This window comes from Mustelus asterias, unplaced genomic scaffold (assembly GCF_964213995.1).
Source record: "Mustelus asterias unplaced genomic scaffold, sMusAst1.hap1.1 HAP1_SCAFFOLD_2435, whole genome shotgun sequence".
Classification (NCBI taxonomy): domain Eukaryota; kingdom Metazoa; phylum Chordata; class Chondrichthyes; order Carcharhiniformes; family Triakidae; genus Mustelus; species Mustelus asterias.
In genome coordinates, this window is record NW_027592380.1 from 38,302 (window position 1) to 55,726 (window position 17,425).

The window sequence follows — 17,425 nt, forward strand, 5'->3', positions numbered from 1 at the left end:
TGGATAAGGGACTGGAGTCTGGCTAAATTACCCCTTAGTGTCGAAAGATGTGCAGGTGAGGGGGATTGGCCGGGCCGAATGCGTGGGGGTTACGGGGACAGGGCCAGGGAAAGATGCTCTTGTGGAGAGTCGGTGCAGGCCCCAAGGGCCGAGTGGTCTCTTCACTGCAGGGATTCTATAATTCTGGTTTGTTCTCCATCAGTCGTGTTCCCTTCCACCACCTCTCCCTCTCCCTCCCGCCCGCCCTCCCTCCCTCCCTCCCGCCCTCCCGCCCTCCCGCCCTCCCGCCCTCCCTCCCGCCCTCCCGCCTCCCTCCCTCCCTCCGCCCTCTCCCTCCCTCCCTCCCTCCCTCCCTCCCCTCCCTCCCTCCCTCCCTCCCGCCCTCCCGGCCCTCCCGCCCTCCCGCCCTCCTCCCTCCCTCCCTCCCGCCCTCCCTCCCTCCCTCCCCCCGCCCTCCCCCTCCCTCCCTCCCTCCCTCCCTCCTCCCTCCCTCCCTCCCTCCCTCCCTCCTCCCTCTCCTCCCTCTCCTCCCTCTCCTCCCTCCCGCCCTCCCGCCTCCCGCCCTCCCGCCCGCCCGCCCGCCCGCCCTCCCGCCCGCCCGCCCGCCATCCCTCCCGCCCGCCCTCCTTCTCTCCTTCTCCCCTTCTCTCCCTCCCTCCCTCCCTCCCTCCCGCCCTCCCGCCCTCCCTCCCTCCCTCCCTCCCTCCCTCCCTCCCTCCCTCCCTCCCTCCCTCCCTCCCTCCTTCCCGCCCTCCCGCCCTCCCGCCCTCCCTCCCTCCCTCCCTCCCTCCCTCCCTCTTGCCCGCCCGCCCTCCCACCCACCCTCCCTCCCAGTTATAGCTGGGAAAAGGAAATTATGAAGCGATTAGCCGAGATTTAGCTGTCAGAGGTTAGGGAAGGAAACTGCAGGGGATGGGCACAATTGTCATGTGGAACTTGTTCAAGGAACAGCTGCTACGCGTCCTTGATAAATATGTACCTGTCAGGCAGGGAGGAAGCAGTCGTGTGAGGGAACCGTGGTTTAGTAAGGAGATTGAATCTCTTGTGAAGTGGTAGAAGGAGACTTATCTTCAGATGAGACGTGAAGGCTCAGTTAGGGCGCTTGAGAGTTACAAGTTAGCCAGGAAGGACCTAAAGAAAGAGTTAAGAAGAGCCAGGAGGGGGACATGAGAAGTCTTTGGCAGGTAGGATCAAGGAAAACCCTAAAGCTTTCTATAGGTATGTCAGGAATAAAAGAATGACGAGGGTAAGATTAGGGCCAGTCAAGGACAGGAGTGGGAAGTTGTGCGTGGAGTCTGAAGAGATAGGAGAGGCACTAAATGAATATTTTTCGTCGGTATTCACACTGGAGAGGGACAGTATTGTCGAGGGGAGTACTGAGATGCAGGCTGTTGGACTGGATGGGATTGATGTTCATAAGGAGGAGGTGTTAGCAATTCTGGAAAGGGTAAAAATAGATAAGTCCCCTGGGCCGGATGGGATTTATCCTCGGATTCTCTGGTAGGCTAGAGAGGAGATTGCAGAGCTTTTGGCTTTGATCTTTGTGTCGTCATTGTCTACAGGAACAGTGCCAGAAGACTGGAGGATAGCAAATGTTGTCCCCTTGTTCAAGAAGGGGAGTAGGGACAACCCTCGTAATTATAGACCGGTGAGCCTTACTTCTGTTGTGGGCAAAGTATGGAAAGGATTATAAGATATAGGATTTATAATCACCTAGAAAGGAAGAATTTGATTAGGGATAGTCAGCATGGTTTGTGAAGGGTAGGTCGTGCCTCACAAACCTTATTGAGTTCTTTGAGAAGGTGACCAAAGAGGTGGATGAGGGTAAAGCGGTTGATGTGGTGTATATGGATTTCAGCAAAGCGTTTGATAAGGTTCCCCATGGTAAGCTTTTGCAGAAAATACGGACACATGGGATTGAGGGTGATTGAGTGGTTTGGATCAGGAATTGGCTAGCTGTAAGAAAACAGAGGGTGGTGGTTGATGGGAAATATTCATCCTGGAGTTCAATTACTAGTGGTGTACCGCAAGGATCTGTTTTGGGGCCACTGCTGTTTGTCATTTTTATTAATGACCTGGATGAGGGCCTGGAAGGATGGATTAGTAAATTTGCGGATAACACTAAAGTCGGTGGAGTTGTAGACAGTGCGCAGGTTACAGGGGACATAGATAAGCTGCAGAGCTGGGCTGAGAGGTGGCAAATGGAGTTTAATGCGGAAAAGTGTGAGGTGATTCACTTTGGAAGGAGTAACAGGAATACAGAGTACTGGGCTAATGGTAAGATACTTGGTAGTGTGGATGAACAGGGGGATCTGGGTGTCCATGTGCATAGATCCCTGAAAGTTGGCACCCAGGTTGATAGGGTTGTTAAGAAGGCGTACGGTGTGTTAGCTTTTATTGGTAGAGGGATTGAGTTTCGGAGCCAGGAGGTCATGCTGCAACTGTACAAAACTCTGGTGCGGCCGCATTTGGGAGTATTGCGTACAGTTCTGGTCGCCGCATTATAGGAAAGATGTGGAAGTGTTGGAAAGGGTGCAGAGGAAATTTACCAGGATGTTGCCTGGTATGGTGGGAAAATCGTATGAGGAAAGGCTGAGGGGCTTGAGGTTGTTTTCATTAGAGAGAAGAAGGTTAAGAGGTGACTTAATAGAGGCATACAAGATGATCAGAGGATTAGATAGGGTGGAGAGTGAGAGCCTTTTTCCTCGGATGGTGTTGGCTAGCACGAGGGGACATAGCTTTAAATTGAGGGGTGAGAGATATAGGACAGATGTTAGAGGTAGGTTCTTTACTCAGAGAGTAGTAAGGCGTGGAATGCCCTGCCTGCAGCAGTAGTGGACTCGTCAACATTAAGAGCACTCAAATGGTTATTGGATAAACATATGGATGATATTGGAATAGTGTAGGTTAGAGGGAGTTTAGATTGGTTCCACTGGTCGGTGCAACATCGAGGGCCGAAGGGCCTGTACTGCGCTGTAATGTTCTATGTTCCCTCCCTCCTGCCCGCCCTCCCTCCCTCCCGCCCGCCCTCCCCCTCCCCCCGCCCTCCCTCCCTCCCCCCGCCCTCCCTCCCGCCCGCCCTCCCTCCCGCCCGCCCTCCCTCCCTCCCGCCCGCCCTCCCTCCCTCCCGCCCGCCCTCCCTCCCTCCCGCCGCCCTCCCTCCCTCCCGCCCGCCCGCCCTCCCTCCCTCCCGCCCGCCCTCCCTCCCTCCCGCCCGCCCTCCCTCCCTCCCGCCCGCCCTCCCTCCCTCCCGCCCGCCCGCCCTCCCTCCTCCCTCCCGCCCGCCCGCCCGCCCTCCCTCCCTCCCTCCCGCCCGGCCGCCCGCCCTCCCTCCCTCCCGCCCGCCCGCCCGCCCTCCCTCCCTCCCGCCCGCCGCCCGCCCTCCCTCCCTCCCGCCCCCCGCCCGCCCTCCCGCCCTCCCGCCCGCCCGCCCGCCCGCCCTCCCCCGCCCGCCCGCCCGCCCCTCCCTCCCTCCTCCCTCCCTCCCTCCCTCCCTCCCTCCCCCTCCTCCCTCCCTCCCTCCCTCCCTCCCTCCTCCTCTCCCTCCCTCCCTCCCTCCCCTCCCTCTCCTCTCCCTCTCCTCTCTCCCCTCTCCCTCTCCCTCTCCCTCTCCCTCCCTCTCCCTCTCTCTCTCTCTCCCCTCCCTCTCCTCTCTCCTCTCCCTCTCCCTCTCCCTCCCTCCCTCCTCCCTCTCCCTCTCCCTCCCTCTCCCCCTCCCTCCCTCCCCCGACCCTCTCCCTCCCTCCCTCGACCCTCTCCCTCCTCCCTCTCCCTCCCTCTCCCTCCCTCCCCTCCTCCCCTCCCCCTCCCTCCCTCTCCCTCCCCTCCCTCCCCTCCCTCCCTCCCCTCCCCCTCCCTCCCTCTCCCTCCCCTCCCTCCCTCTCCCTCCCCTCCCTCCCCTCTCCCTCCCTCTCCCTCCCTCTCTCCTCCCTCCCTCCCCCTCCCTCCCCTCCCTCCCTCCCTCCCTCCTCTCTCTCCCTCTCCCTCTCCCTCCCTCCCCCTCCCTCCCTCCCTCTCCCTCCCTCCCTCTCCCTCCCTCCCTCTCCCTCCCTCCCTCCCTCCCTCCTCTCCCTCTCTCTCTGTCCCTCCCTCTCTCTCTTTCCTCCCTCTCTCTCTGTCCCTCCCTCTCCCTCCTCCCTCTCCCTCCCTCTCCCTCTCTCTCTGTCCCTCCCTCTCTCTCTGTCCCTCCCTCTCCCTCCCCCTCCCTCCCTCCCTCTCCCTCCCTCCCTCCCTCTCCCTCCCTCCCCTCCCTCTCCCTCCCTCTCCCTCCCTCCCTCTCCCTCCCTCCCTCTCCCTCCCTCTCCCTCCCTCTCCCTCCCTCTCCCTCCCTCCCTCTCCCTCCCTCTCCCTCCCTCCCTCCCTCCTCCTCCCCTCCCTCCCTCTCCCTCCCTCTCCCTCCCTCTCCCTCCCTCTCCCTCCCTCCTCCCTCCCTCTCCCTCCCTCCCTCCCTCTCCCTCTCCTCCCTCTCCCTCCCTCTCCCTCTCCCTCCTCCCTCTCCCTCCCTCTCCCTCCCTCTCCCTTCCTCTCCCTCCCTCTCCCTCCCTCTCCCTCCCTCTCCTCCCCTCCCCTCCCTCCCTCTCCCTCCCTCTCCCTCCCTCCCTCTCCCTCCCCTCCCTCCCTCTCCCTCCCTCCCTCTCCCCCTCCCTCCCTCCCTCCCCCCCCTCCCTCCCCTCTCCCTCCCTCCTCCCTCTCCCTCTCTCTCTGTCCCTCCCTCTCTCTCTGTCCCTCCCTCTCTCTCTGTCCCTCCCTCTCTCTCTGTCCCTCTCCCTCCCTCTCCCTCCCTCCCTCTCCCTCCCTCTCCCTCCCTCTCCCTCCCTCTCCCTCCCTCTCCCTCCCTCTCCCTCCCTCTCCCTCCCTCTCCCTCCCTCTCCCTCCCTCTCCCTCCCTCTCCCTCCCTCTCCCTCCCTCTCCCTCCCTCCCTCCCCTCCCCTCCCTCCCCCTCCCTCCCCCTCCCTCCCTCTCCCTCCTCTCCCTCCCTCTCCCTCCCTCTCCCTCCCTCTCCCTCCCTCTCCCTCCCTCTCCCTCCCTCTCCCTCCTCTCCCTCCCTCTCCCTCCCTCTCCCTCCCTCTCCCTCCCTCTCCCTCCCTCTCCCTCCCTCCCTCTCCCTCCCTCTCCCTCCCTCTCCCTCCCTCCCTCTCCCTCCCTCTCCCTCCCTCTCCCTCCCTCCCTCTCCCTCTCCCTCTCTCTCTCTCTCTCCCTCCCTCCCTCTCCCTCTCTCTCTCTCCCTCCCTCCCTCCCTCCCCCTCTCTCCCTCCCTCTCTCCCTCTCTTTTATCTCTCCCCTCCCTCTTTTCTCCCCTCCCCCTCTCCCCCTTTTTCCTTCTCTCTCCCTCTGCTTCTAGTTCATTTTTGCTGTGGGATCACTAGTGTTAGTGCCCCTTCCCCGCCCCCAGCGCTGGGCTGCGCTGTGTTCCTGTGTGGAGAGGTTGGGGAATTATTTACACTCCCCTCCCTAATGGGTAAGGGACTGGACCAACACTTTGTAAGCGAATTGGCAGCCTAACTTTGCAGCTGGTGCCAGTTGTGGGTCACACGAGTACCAGTTACACTTGGAAAGCTTCAACAGGTACGGAATGGGTAGTCCAGTCGGTGTGAGAATCCTGACAGGATGTTTCTGCCTTTCTCCCACGTTGAGGTGAAGTCCGGAAGCTGTCGGGAAAAGGGAAGGCTGTGTGTCGGTCCCGGGCAAAGCGAGGGAGGAGACGTATCAGTAAAGACACGTCCAAACTTCTACTGCTTTACGATGAAGACATTCTCAACAACGACCCACTGCGGGAGCAGAAAGACATGGCGTTCGCACAGGCATACCTCAGCAAGGTGAGCGCGTACCTCAGCAAGGTGAGCGCGTACCTCAGCAAGGTGAGCGCGTACCTCAGCAAGGTGAGCGCGTACCTCAGCAAGGTGAGCGCGTACCTCAGCAAGGTGAGCCCGTACCTCAGCAAGGTGAGCCCGTACCTCAGCAAGGTGAGCGCGTACCTCTGCAAGGTGAGCGCGTACCTCTGCAAGGTGAGCGCGTACCTCAGCAAGGTGAGCGCGTACCTCAGCAAGGTGAGCGCGTACCTCAGCAAGGTGAGCGCGTACCTCAGCAAGGTGAGCGCGTACTTTGGGAAGGTGAGCGCGTATCTCAGCAAGGTGAGCGCATACTTTGGGAAGGTGAGCGCGTACCTCGGCAAGGTGAGCGCGTACTTTGGGAAGGTGAGCGCGTACCTCGGCGGGGCGAGCGGGTACCTCAGCAAGGTGAGCGGGTACCTCAGCAAGGTGAGTGCGTATCTCAGCAAGGTGAGCGCGTATCTCAGCAAGGTGAGCGCGTACCTCAGCAAGGTGAGTGCGTATCTCAGCAAGGTGAGTGCGTATCTCAGCAAGGTGAGTGCGTATCTCAGCAAGGTGAGTGCGTATCTCAGCAAGGTGAGTGCGTACCTCAGCAAGGTGAGTGCGTACCTCAGCAAGGTGAGTGCGTATCTCAGCAAGGTGAGCGCGTACCTCAGCAAGGTGAGCGCGTATCTCAGCAAGGTGAGTACGTACCTCAGCAAGGTGAGTGCGTACCTCAGCAAGGTGAGTGCGTATCTCAGCAAGGTGAGCGCGTACCTCAGCAAGGTGAGTGCGTATCTCAGCAAGGTGAGCGCGTACCTCAGCAAGGTGAGCGCGTACCTCGGGAAGGTGAGCGCGTATCTCAGCAAGGTGAGTACGTATCTCAGCAAGGTGAGCGCGTACCTCAGCAAGGTGAGCGCGTACTTCGGGAAGGTGAGCGCGTATCTCAGCAAGGTGAGCGCGTACTTTGGGAAGGTGAGCGCGTACCTCGGCAAGGTGAGCGCGTACTTTGGGAAGGTGAGCGCGTACCTCGGCAAGATGAGCGCGTATCTCAGCAAGGTGAGCGCGTATCTCAGCAAGGTGAGTGCGTACCTCGGCAAGGTGAGCGCGTACCTCGGCAAGGTGAGCGCGTATCTCAGCAAGGTGAGCGCGTATCTCAGCAAGGTGAGCGCGTATCTCAGCAAGGTGAGCGCGTACTTTGGGAAGGTGAGTGCGTACCTCGGCAAGGTGAGCGCATACCTCGGCGGGGCGAGCGGGTACCTCGGCGGGGCGAGCGGGTACCTCGGCGGGGCGAGCGAGTACCTCGGCGGGGCGAGCGGGTACCTCGGCGGGGCGAGCGGGTACCTCGGCGGGGCGAGCGGGTACCTCGGCGGGGCGAGCGGGTACCTCGGCGGGGCGAGCGGGTACCTCGGCGGGGTGAGCCGCGCACGCGTACCCGCCTATCCCCCCTCCATGTTGGCACTGTTGTTAGCACTGCTGCCTCACAGCGCCAGGGACCCGGGTTCGATTCCCGGCTCGGGTCACTGTCTGTGTGGAGTCTGCACGTTCTCCCCGTGTCTGCGTGGGTTTCCTCCGGGTGCTCCGGTTTCCCCCCACAGTCTGAAAGACGTGCTGGTTAGGGTGCATTGGCCGTACTAAATTCTCCCTCAGTGTAACCCGAACAGGCGCTGGAGTGCGGCAACTAGGGGGATTTCACAGTGACTTCATTGCAGTGTTAATGTAAGCCTTACTTGTGACACTAATGAATCACAGTTGGGTAGCTGCCCAGCTCCGTTACGGTCAGTGACTGGTCCCGTTTCCTCTAACTCTCCCCCCAGGTGCGCGAGGCTCTGCAGGACGTGCCGGGGAAGTACGAGGACTTCCTGCGGATCTTGTACGACTTTGAAACGAATCCCGATCAGCGCACGGCTGTGGACCTGTACGGGGACCTGTGCGACATCATCCAGGACTGGCCGCAGTTACTGAAGGATTTTGCTGCCTTCCTGCTCCCTGAGCAAGCTCTGCAGTGCGGCCTGGTGAGGTCATCGCTGGGGGGGGGGGGGCGGTGAGGTCATCGCTGGGGGGGGGGGGCGGTGAGGTCATCGCTGGGGGGGTGGTGAGGTCATCGCTGGGGGGGGCGGTGAGGTCATCGCTGGGGGGGGCGGTGAGGTCATCGCTGGGGGGGGGGCGGTGAGGTCATCGCTGGGGGGGGGGCGGTGAGGTCATCGCTGTGGGGGGGCGGTGAGGTCATCGCTGGGGGGGCGGTGAGGTCATCGCTGTGGGGGTCGGGGCGGTGAGATTATCGCTGGGGGGTCGGGGCGGTGAGGTCATCGCTGGGGGAGTCGGGGCGGTGAGGTCATCGCTGGGGGGGTCGGGGCGGTGAGGTCATCGCTGGGGGGGTCGGGGCAGTGAGGTCATCGCTGGGGGGGGCGGTGAGGTCATCGCTGTGGGGGTCGGGGCGGTGAGGTCATCGCTGTGGGGGTCGGGGCGGTGAGATTATCGCTGGGGGGGTCGGGGCGCTGAGGTCATCGCTGGGGGGGTCGGGGCGGTGAGATTATCGCTGGGGGGGTCGGGGCGCTGAGGTCATCGCTGGGGGGGTCGGGGCGGTGTGATTATCGCTGGGGGGGTCGGGGCGGTGAGGTCATCGCTGGGGGAGTCGGGGCGGTGAGGTCATCGCTGGGGGAGTCGGGGCGGTGAGGTCATCGCTGGGGGGGTCGGGGCGGTGAGGTCATCGCTGGGGGAGTCGGGGCGGTGAGGTCATCGCTGGGGGGGTCGGGGCGGTGAGGTCATCGCTGGGGGGGTCGGGGCGGTGAGGTCATCGCTGGGGGGGTCGGGGCGGTGAGGTCATCGCTGGGGGGGTCGGGGCGGTGAGGTCATCGCTGGGGGGGTCGGGGCGGTGAGGTCATCGCTGGGGGGGTCGGGGCGGTGAGGTCATCGCTGGGGAGGTCGGGGCGGTGAGGTCATCGCTGGGGGGGTCGGGGCGGTGAGATTATCGCTGGGGGGGGGCGGTGAGATTATCTGTGGGGGGGTGGGAATGGTGAGATTATCGCTGGGGGGGTCGGGGCGGTGAGGTCATCGCTGGGGGGGTCGGGGCGGTGAGGTCATCGCTGGGGGGGTACGCTCAGAGAGAGAGGGCGCAGTGAAGTGGGAGGCCGGAAGTGTTGCAGTGTTAAGAACACAAGAAGAATCTCTCAACACCAGGTTAAAGTCCAGCAGGTTTATATGGCACTAAGAGCTTTCGGAGCGCCGCTCCTTCAACAGGCGAGTGCTAGGTGCTAAATTCACTCACCTGATGAAGGAGCAGCGCTCCGAAAGCTCGTGATTCCAGATAAACCTGTTGGACTTTAACCTGGTGTTGTGAGACTTCTTACTGTGTTTACCCCAGTCCAACGCCGGCAACTCCACATCAAGAACATAAGAACCAGGAGCAGGAGTAGACCATCTGGCCCCTCGAGCCTGCTCCCCATTCAATAAGATCGTGGCTGATCTTTTCGTGGACTCAGCTCCACTTACCCGCCCGCTCACCATAACCCTTAATTCCTTTACTGATCAAAAATCTATCTATCCTTGCCTTAAAAACATTCAATGAGGGAGCCTCAACTGGGCAGGGAATTCCACAGATTCACAACCCTTTGTGAGAAGAAGTTCCTCCTCAACTCAGTCCTAAATCAGCTCCCCCTTATTTTGAGGCCATGCCCCCTAGTTCTAGTTTCACCCGCCAGTGGAAACAACTTCCCTGCTTCTATCTTATCCATTCCCTTCATAATCTTATATGTTTCTACAAGATCTCCCCTCATTCTTCTGAATTCCAATGAGTATAGCCCCAGTCTACTCAGTCTCTCCTCATAAGCCAACCCTCTCAACTCCGGAATCAACCTAGTGAATCTCCTCTGCACCCCCTCCAGTGCCAGTATATCCTTTCTCAAGTAAGCTGGAGTCAAGGTGCCCTGGGGCGCTGGTACCTCGGGGAGAGGGTCCTGACTTTGGAACAGGGGTGCAGCACAGATTGATGTGAATGAGACTGGGCCTGGGAGGGTTACATCTTGAGGCCAGGTTGCTTGGACCCGTACAGCGGTGATTTAACTGAGGTGTTGTTTAAAATGATTAAAGGATTTGATGGGGTCGATAGCTTCCTCGGGTCGGAGAGTCCTGATTAATATTACAGCTCAGGTTCAAAGCAAGAAGATCTTCACCCAGAGGGTAGGTGGGAGGTCTGGACCTCTCCCACCAAGATTCTTTAAAATCATAGAATCCTACAGTGCAGAAAGAGGCCATTCGGCCCATCGAGTCTGCGCCGACCACAATCCCACCCAGGCCCTATCCCCATAACCCTATGCATTTATCCTAGCTAGTCCCCCTGACACTGAGGGGCAATTTCGCACGGCCAATCCACCTAACCCGCACGTCTTTCGGACTGTGGGAGGAAACCGGAGCACCCGGAGGAAACCCACGGAGACACTGGGGAGAACGCAGACATGGGCGGCACGGTAGCACAGTGGGTTAGCACTGCTGCTTCACAGCTCCAGGGACCTGGGTTCGATTCCCGGCTTGGGTCACTGTCTGTGTGGAGTTTGCACATTCTCCTCGTGTCTGCGCGGGTTTCCTCCGGGTGCTCCGGTTTCCTCCCACAGTCCAAAGATGTGCGGGTTAGGTGGATTGGCCGTGCTAAAATTGCCCCTTAGTGTCCTGAGATAGGTTAGAGGGATTAGCGGGTAAATATGTTGGGATATGGGGGTAGGGCCTGGGTGGGATTGTGGTCGGTGCAGACTCGATGGGCCGAATGGCCTCTTTCTGCACTGTAGGGTTTCTATGATCTATGAACGTGCAGACTCCACACAGGCAGTGACCCAAACCGGGAATCGAACCCGGGTCCCTGGCGCTGTGAGGGCAGCAGCGGTAACCACACTGTGCCGCCCCTGAACTCAAACCAAATCTCTCTCCCGTCCCCCTCAAGACGTGGAGATTTGACTTCATTCTGACTTCCAGCAGCAGCAGTGGGTCGTTCGGCCCCTCGGTGCTGTTCCGCCACCCTGTGATGTACATGTGTCTCCTTCCCTCAGTTCGAGGAGCAGCAAGCGTTCGACAAGAGCCGCAAGTTCCTGCGTCAGCTGGAGATCTGCTTTGGTGAGAACCCATCGCACTACCAGAAAATCATTAAAGCCCTGCAGAGCTGCATGGTCTGCTCCCCACCGGACATGGCCGAGGTGAGCGGGCGGGGGGGAGGGGGGAGCCGGGGGCGGGGGTGGGGGAGGAGGAGGAGGAGCCGGGTGGGGAGAGCAGGGCCCCTCAGGAACCACTCTCAATCCCTCTCGGGGGGGGGGGGGGGGGGGAAATGTCGGCCAGGCGAGCTGCGCGCTGTCTCGACTCAGGAGAAGGAAGACTGGGTTGCAGCTTGGAGTGCTGTGCTGAGATAAGGAGACACGTCAGCTTCAAACTCCTGTTAAAGCATCGCTTAGAGAGGGAGCTTCACTCTGTATCTAACCCCGTGCTGTACCTGTCCTGGGAGTGTTTGATGGGGTCAGTGTAGAGGGAGCTTTACTCTGTATCTAACCCCGTGCTGTACCTGTCCTGGGAGCGTTTGATGGGGGACAGTGTAGAGGGAGCTTTACTCTGTATCTAACCCCGTGCTGTACCTGTCCTGGGAGCGTTTGATGGGGGACAGTGTAGACGGAGCTTCACTCTCTATCTAACCCCGTGCTGTACCTGTCCTGGGAGTGTTTGATGGGGGACAGTGTAGAGGGAGCTTCACTCTCTATCTAACCCCGTGCTGTACCTGTCCTGGGAGTGTTTGATGGGGGACAGTGTAGAGGGAGCTTCACTCTCTATCTAACTCCGTGCTGTACCTGTCCTGGGAGTGTTTGATGGGGGAGAGTGTAGAGGGAGCTTTACTCTGTATCTAACCCCGTGCTGTACCTGTCCTGGGAGTGTTTGATGGGGGAGAGTGTAGAGGGAGCTTTACTCTGTATCTAACCCCGTGCTGTCTCTGTCTCTCTGTCTGTACAGCTGAAGGTTCAGGTCTGGCAGCTGTTAAAGGGTCACCATCATCTCCAGGACGAGTTCTCTCTCTTCTTCGACAACCTGCGGCCACCAAGCAGCAGAATAAGCGACTTTGAGGAGGTGAACTGGATGGAGGACAAGGAATACGAGGTGAGCTATTCGACTGCAGAAGGCTGCACCCAGTGTCCTGTCACTTCCTGGGTGAGGGTTTTGCAGGGTGTGGCAGGGTTAAATAGGCCGGATCCCCCCCCATCTCCCAGTACAGAATAGAGGAGGGGATAGATTCCACTGCCCTGAGTTGTGATCGATCGACTGCCTGCCTTCAGGCACGGGCGGGATTTAATAATCACTGTCGAATTCATGTTTGACTAAACGCTCTCCGATCGCAGGGAACAGATACCTGGTCCAGTCCTGAGCAGCTTGGAAGCTGCATCCCCAGGTTAACCTGTCGCGTCACAGCCTTGCTGCAGTCACGGACAAGCAGCTGAATGCCCGGTGTGAGCTGCTGACAACCAGACAGAGTTCCACTGAGTCCAGACAGCCCCAGAGCCAGGGCTGGTGAGCAAGGCAGCAGCCTCAGTGAGTGGAGTCCCGCCCGTCGCAGAGGATGAGGGTGACGGTCTTGGCCAACTCTGGTCTCCACTCCCGATAATCCCTGCAGGAATTCCTCGGGATCGTGTTCCAGGCCCAACCACCTGTGGCTGCTTCATCAGCGACCTATCATCCCCCTCCCATTGAAGGGAGGAGCGGTGAGGGAGGTTCACTGTACCACAGACTGCAGTGAGTCACCGATAGAGCGAGGGGGGAGGGGGAGAGAGGGGGGAGGAGGGGAGGGGGGAGGAGAGAGAGTGGGGGTGGGGGAAGAAGAGAAATAGAGAGAGACTGCAGTGAGTCACCGATAGAGAGAGAGGGCTGTCTTTTTAAAAATTAATTCCTGGGACATAGACGTCGCTGGCTGGTCCAGCATTTATTGCCCATCCCTAGTTGCCCTTGGAGGGCAGTTGAGAGTCAACCACATTGCTGTGGCTCTGGAGTCACATGTAGGCCAGACCGGGGTAAGGACGGCAGATTTCCTTCCCTAAAGGGAACCAGATGGATTTTTCCGACAATGGGTCATCAGTAGATTCTTAATTCCAGATATTTTTTATTGAATTCAAATTCCACCATCTGCCGTGACGGGATTCGAACCCGGGTCCCCCAGATCATGAGCTGAGTTTCTGGATTAACAGTCTGGCGATAATCCCACTAGGCCATCACCTCCGTGTACCACAGATTCCAGTGGATCACAGAGAGATGGAGGGTCTCTGGCCGTATTCTCCGTGTGGTCACACTCTCGGCGGGTGAGAGCAGTCGGAGGAGCAGATCCCAGGGCTTGGCACCTGCTCCTGGAGCTGAACTCCATTTGGATGGAGATGTGTTCAGGGGCGTGCGTCCCTGTTGGAGTCACTGGACATTCGCACGCATTAAAGCATTTAACGTTGCTCCCTCAGCCTGGGCCCATACCTTCAGGGCAGCACGATAGCACAGTGGGTTAGCACTGCTGCCTCACAGCGCCAGGGACCCGGGTTCGATTCCCGGCTTGGGTCACTGTCTGTGCGGAGTCTGCACGTTCTCCCCGTGTCAGCGTGGGTTTCCTCCGGGTGCTCCGGTTTCCTCCCACAGTCTGAACGATGTGCAGGTTCGGTGGATTGGCCATGTAACCCGAACAGGCACCGGAGAGTGGCGACTCGGGGATTTTCACAGTAACTTCATTGCAGTGTTAATGTAAGACTACTTGTGACAATAAGAAATAAACTTTAAATTTTAACTTTCACATTCCTACCGGGGGGTCATAGTTTGAGGATAAGTTTGAGAATATTGCAAACCTTTTAGGACTGAGGTGAGGAGAGATTTCTTCACCCAGAGGGTGGTGAATGTGTGGAATTCACTCCCACAGAAAGTAGCTGAGGCCAAAACGTTGTGTGATTTCAAGAAGAGATTAGATATAGTTCTTGGGGCCAAAGGGATCGAGGGATATGGGATATGGGGTGGCACAGTGGTTAGGACTGCTGCCTCTCAGCGCCAGGGACCCAGTTTCGATTCCCGGCTCGGGTCACTGTCTGTGCGGAGTCTGCACGTTCTCCCCGTGATGTGGAGATGCCGGCGTTGGACTGGGGTAAACACAGTAAGAAGGCTCACAACACCAGGTTAAAGTCCAACAGGTTTATTTGGTAGCAAATACCATAAGCTTTCGGAGCGATGCCCCTTCGTCAGATGGAGTGGTCTCTGTTCTCCAACAGTGCACAGAGACACAGAAATCAAGTTACAGAATACTAATTAGAATGCAAATCTCTACAGCCAGCCAGGTCTTAAAGGTACAGATAATGTGGGTGGAGGGAGCATTCAACACAGGTTAAAGAGATGTGTATTGTCTCCAGACAATTCTCCCCGTGTCAGCCTGGGTTTCCTCCGGGTGCTCCAATTTCCTCCCACACTCCAAAGATGTGCCGGTTAGGGTGGATTGGCCGTGTTAAATTGCCCCTTAGTGTCCAAAGATGTGCGGGTTAGGTGGATTGGCCATGCTAAATTGCCCCTTAGTGTCCAAAGATGTGCGGGTTAGGTGGATTGGCCATGCTAAATTGCCCCTTAGTGTCCAAAGATGTGCGGGTTAGGTGGATTGGCCATGCTAAATTGCCCCTTAGTGTCCAAAGATGTGCGGGTTAGGTGGATTGGCCGTGCTAAATTAACCCTAGTATCAGGGAGATTAGCAGAGTAAATGTGGGGTTACAGGAATAGGGTCTGGGTGGGATTGTCGTCGGTGCAGACTCGATGGGCCGAATGGCCTCCTTCTGCACTGTAGGAATTCTATGATTCTACTAAGGGGTCATAGTTTGAGGATAAGGGGTAAACCTTTTGGGACTGAGGTGAGGGGAAATGTCTTCACCCAGAGGGTGGTGAATGTGTGGAATTCACTCCCACAGAAAGTAGTTGAGGCCAAAACGTTGTGTGATTTCAAGAAGGAATTAGATACCGCTCTTGGGGCTAAAGGGATCGAGGAAAATATTACTGTGTACAATTCTGGTCACCCTATTATAGAAAGGATATTATTAAACTAGAAAGAGTGCAGAAGAGATTTACTAGGATGCTACTGGGACTTGATGGATTGAGTTGTAAGGAGAGGCTGGATAGACTGGGACTTTTTTCTCTGGAGCGTAGGAGGCTGAGGGGTGATCTTATAGAGGTCTATAAAATAATGAGGGGCACAGATCAGCTAGATAGTCAATATCTTTTCCCAAAGGTAGGGGAGTCTAAAACTAGAGGATATAGGTTTAAGGTGAGAGGGGAGAGATACAAAAGGGTCCAGAGGGGAAATTTTTTCACACACAGGGTGGTGAGTGTCTGGAACGAGCTGCCAGAGGCAGTAGTAGAGGCGGGTACAATTTTGTCTTTTAAAAAGCATTTAGACAGTTACATGGGTAAGATGGGTATAGAGGGATATGGGGCAAATGCGGGCAATTGGGATTAGCGTAGGGGTTTAAAAAAAAGGGCGGCATGGACAAGTTGGGCCGAAGGGCCTGTTTCCATGCTGTAAACCTCTATGACTATGATATGGGGGGAAGGAGGGGGATCAGGATATTGAATTTGATGATCAGCCATGATCAAAATGAATGGCGGAACAGGCTGGAAGGGCAGAATGGCCTCCTCATGCTTCTAGTTTCTATAATGACAGAATATAAAGCAGAGTGAGGTGGGTGGGAGTGGGCTGCGATCGCAGCCCTGTCTCTGTGGGACAGCGAGCCACTGGCTCTGTACGGCCGCCCTCTAACCTGCTCGTTTGGTGTCACAGTTTGACGGATTCGAGGAGGTGGTTCTGCCGGATCTGGAGGAGGAAGAGGAGTTACAGAAAATGACCCCGCCCCCGAGGAGTAAGCGGCGGAGGGAGGGCCACACACACGAGAAGGTACAGAGCGCCAGGTCCAGACATCAGTCATTGCCAATCGGAGCAGGGGACAGTTCACTCAACATCAGGGACTCTCTGACACTGTCCCCGGGGGAGACTGATCTGACACACTCCCCCCGGGGGAGACTCACTCTGACGCACACTCCCCAGGGGAGACTGATCTGACACACTGTCCCCGGGGGAGACTGATCGGACACACTGTCCCCGGGGGAGACTGATCGGACACACTGTCCCCGGGGGAGACTGATCGGACACACTGTCCCCGGGGGAGACTGATCTGACACACTCTCCCCGGGGGAGACTGATCTGACACACTGTCCCCGGGGGAGACTGATCGGACACACTGTCCCCGGGGGAGACTGATCTGACACACTCTCCCCGGGGGAGACTGATCTGACACACTGTCCCCGGGGGAGACTCACTCTGACACACTGTCCCCGGGGGAGACTGATCTGACACACTGTCCCCGGGGGAGACTGATCGGACACACTGTCCCCGGGGGAGACTGATCTGACACACTCTCCCCGGGGGAGACTGATCTGACACACTGTCCCCGGGGGAGACTCACTCTGACACACTCTCCCCGGGGGGGGAGACTGATCGGACACACTGTCCCCGGGGGAGACTGATCTGACACACTGTCCCCGGGGGAGACTCACTCTGACACACTCTCCCCGGGGGGGGAGACTGATCTGACACACTGTCCCCGGGGGAGACTGATCTGACACACTGTCCCCGGGGGAGACTCACTCTGACACACTCTCCCCGGGGGAGACTGATCGGACACACTGTCCCCGGGGGAGACTGATCGGACACACTGTCCCCGGGGGAGACTGATCGGACACACTGTCCCCGGGGGAGACTGATCGGACACACTGTCCCCGGGGGAGACTGATCGGACACACTGTCCCCGGGGGAGACTGATCTGACACACTGTCCCCGGGGGAGACTCACTCTGACACACTCTCCCCGGGGGAGACTGATCGGACACACTGTCCCCGGGGGAGACTGATCGGACACACTGTCCCCGGGGGAGACTGATCGGACACACTGTCCCCGGGGGAGACTGATCTGACACACTGTCCCCGGGGGAGACTCACTCTGACATACTCTCCCCGGGGGGGAGACTGATCTGACACACTGTCCCCGGGGGAGACTCACTCTGACACACTGTCCCCGGGGGAGACTGATCTGACACACTCTCCCCGGGGGAGACTGATCGGACACACTCTCCCCGGGGGAGACTCACTCTGACACACTCTCCCCGGGGGAGACTGATCGGACACACTCTCCCCGGGGGAGACTGATCTGACACACTCTCCCCGGGGGAGACTGATCTGACACACTCCCCCCGGGGGAGACTGATCTGACACACTCTCCCCGGGGGAGACTCACTCTGACACACTCTACCCGGGGGGGAGACTGATCTGATACACTCCCCCCGGGGGAGACTGATCTGACACACTCTCCCCGGGGGAGACTGATCTGACACACTGTCCCCGGGGGAGACTCACTCTGACACACTCTCCCCGGGGGGGAGACTGATCTGACACACTGTCCCCGGGGGGAGACTGATCTGACACACTGTCCCCGGGGGAGACTCACTCTGACACACTCTCCCCGGGGGGGAGACTGATCTGACACACTCTCCCCGGGGGAGACTGATCGGACACACTGTCCCCGGGGGGAGACTGATCTGACA

General features: G+C 58.8%; 1 protein-coding gene across 1 annotated transcript in view; it reads left to right on the forward strand.

Annotated features, from left to right (window-relative positions):
• gon4lb (gon-4 like b) overlaps positions 1 to 16,051 on the forward strand; it is a gene marked incomplete at its 5' end in the record, with an annotated part of 52,373 nt that extends 36,322 nt beyond the window's left edge. Inside the window, 5 exons of the mRNA XM_078207538.1 lie at positions 5,635 to 5,816; positions 7,625 to 7,822; positions 10,847 to 10,990; positions 11,790 to 11,933; positions 15,610 to 16,051. Of these exons, the coding sequence (XP_078063664.1) occupies positions 5,635 to 5,816; positions 7,625 to 7,822; positions 10,847 to 10,990; positions 11,790 to 11,933; positions 15,610 to 15,888 (947 nt within the window). The remainder of the gene's footprint in view (positions 1 to 5,634; positions 5,817 to 7,624; positions 7,823 to 10,846; positions 10,991 to 11,789; positions 11,934 to 15,609) is intronic.
• Positions 16,052 to 17,425: the final 1,374 nt, after the last annotated feature.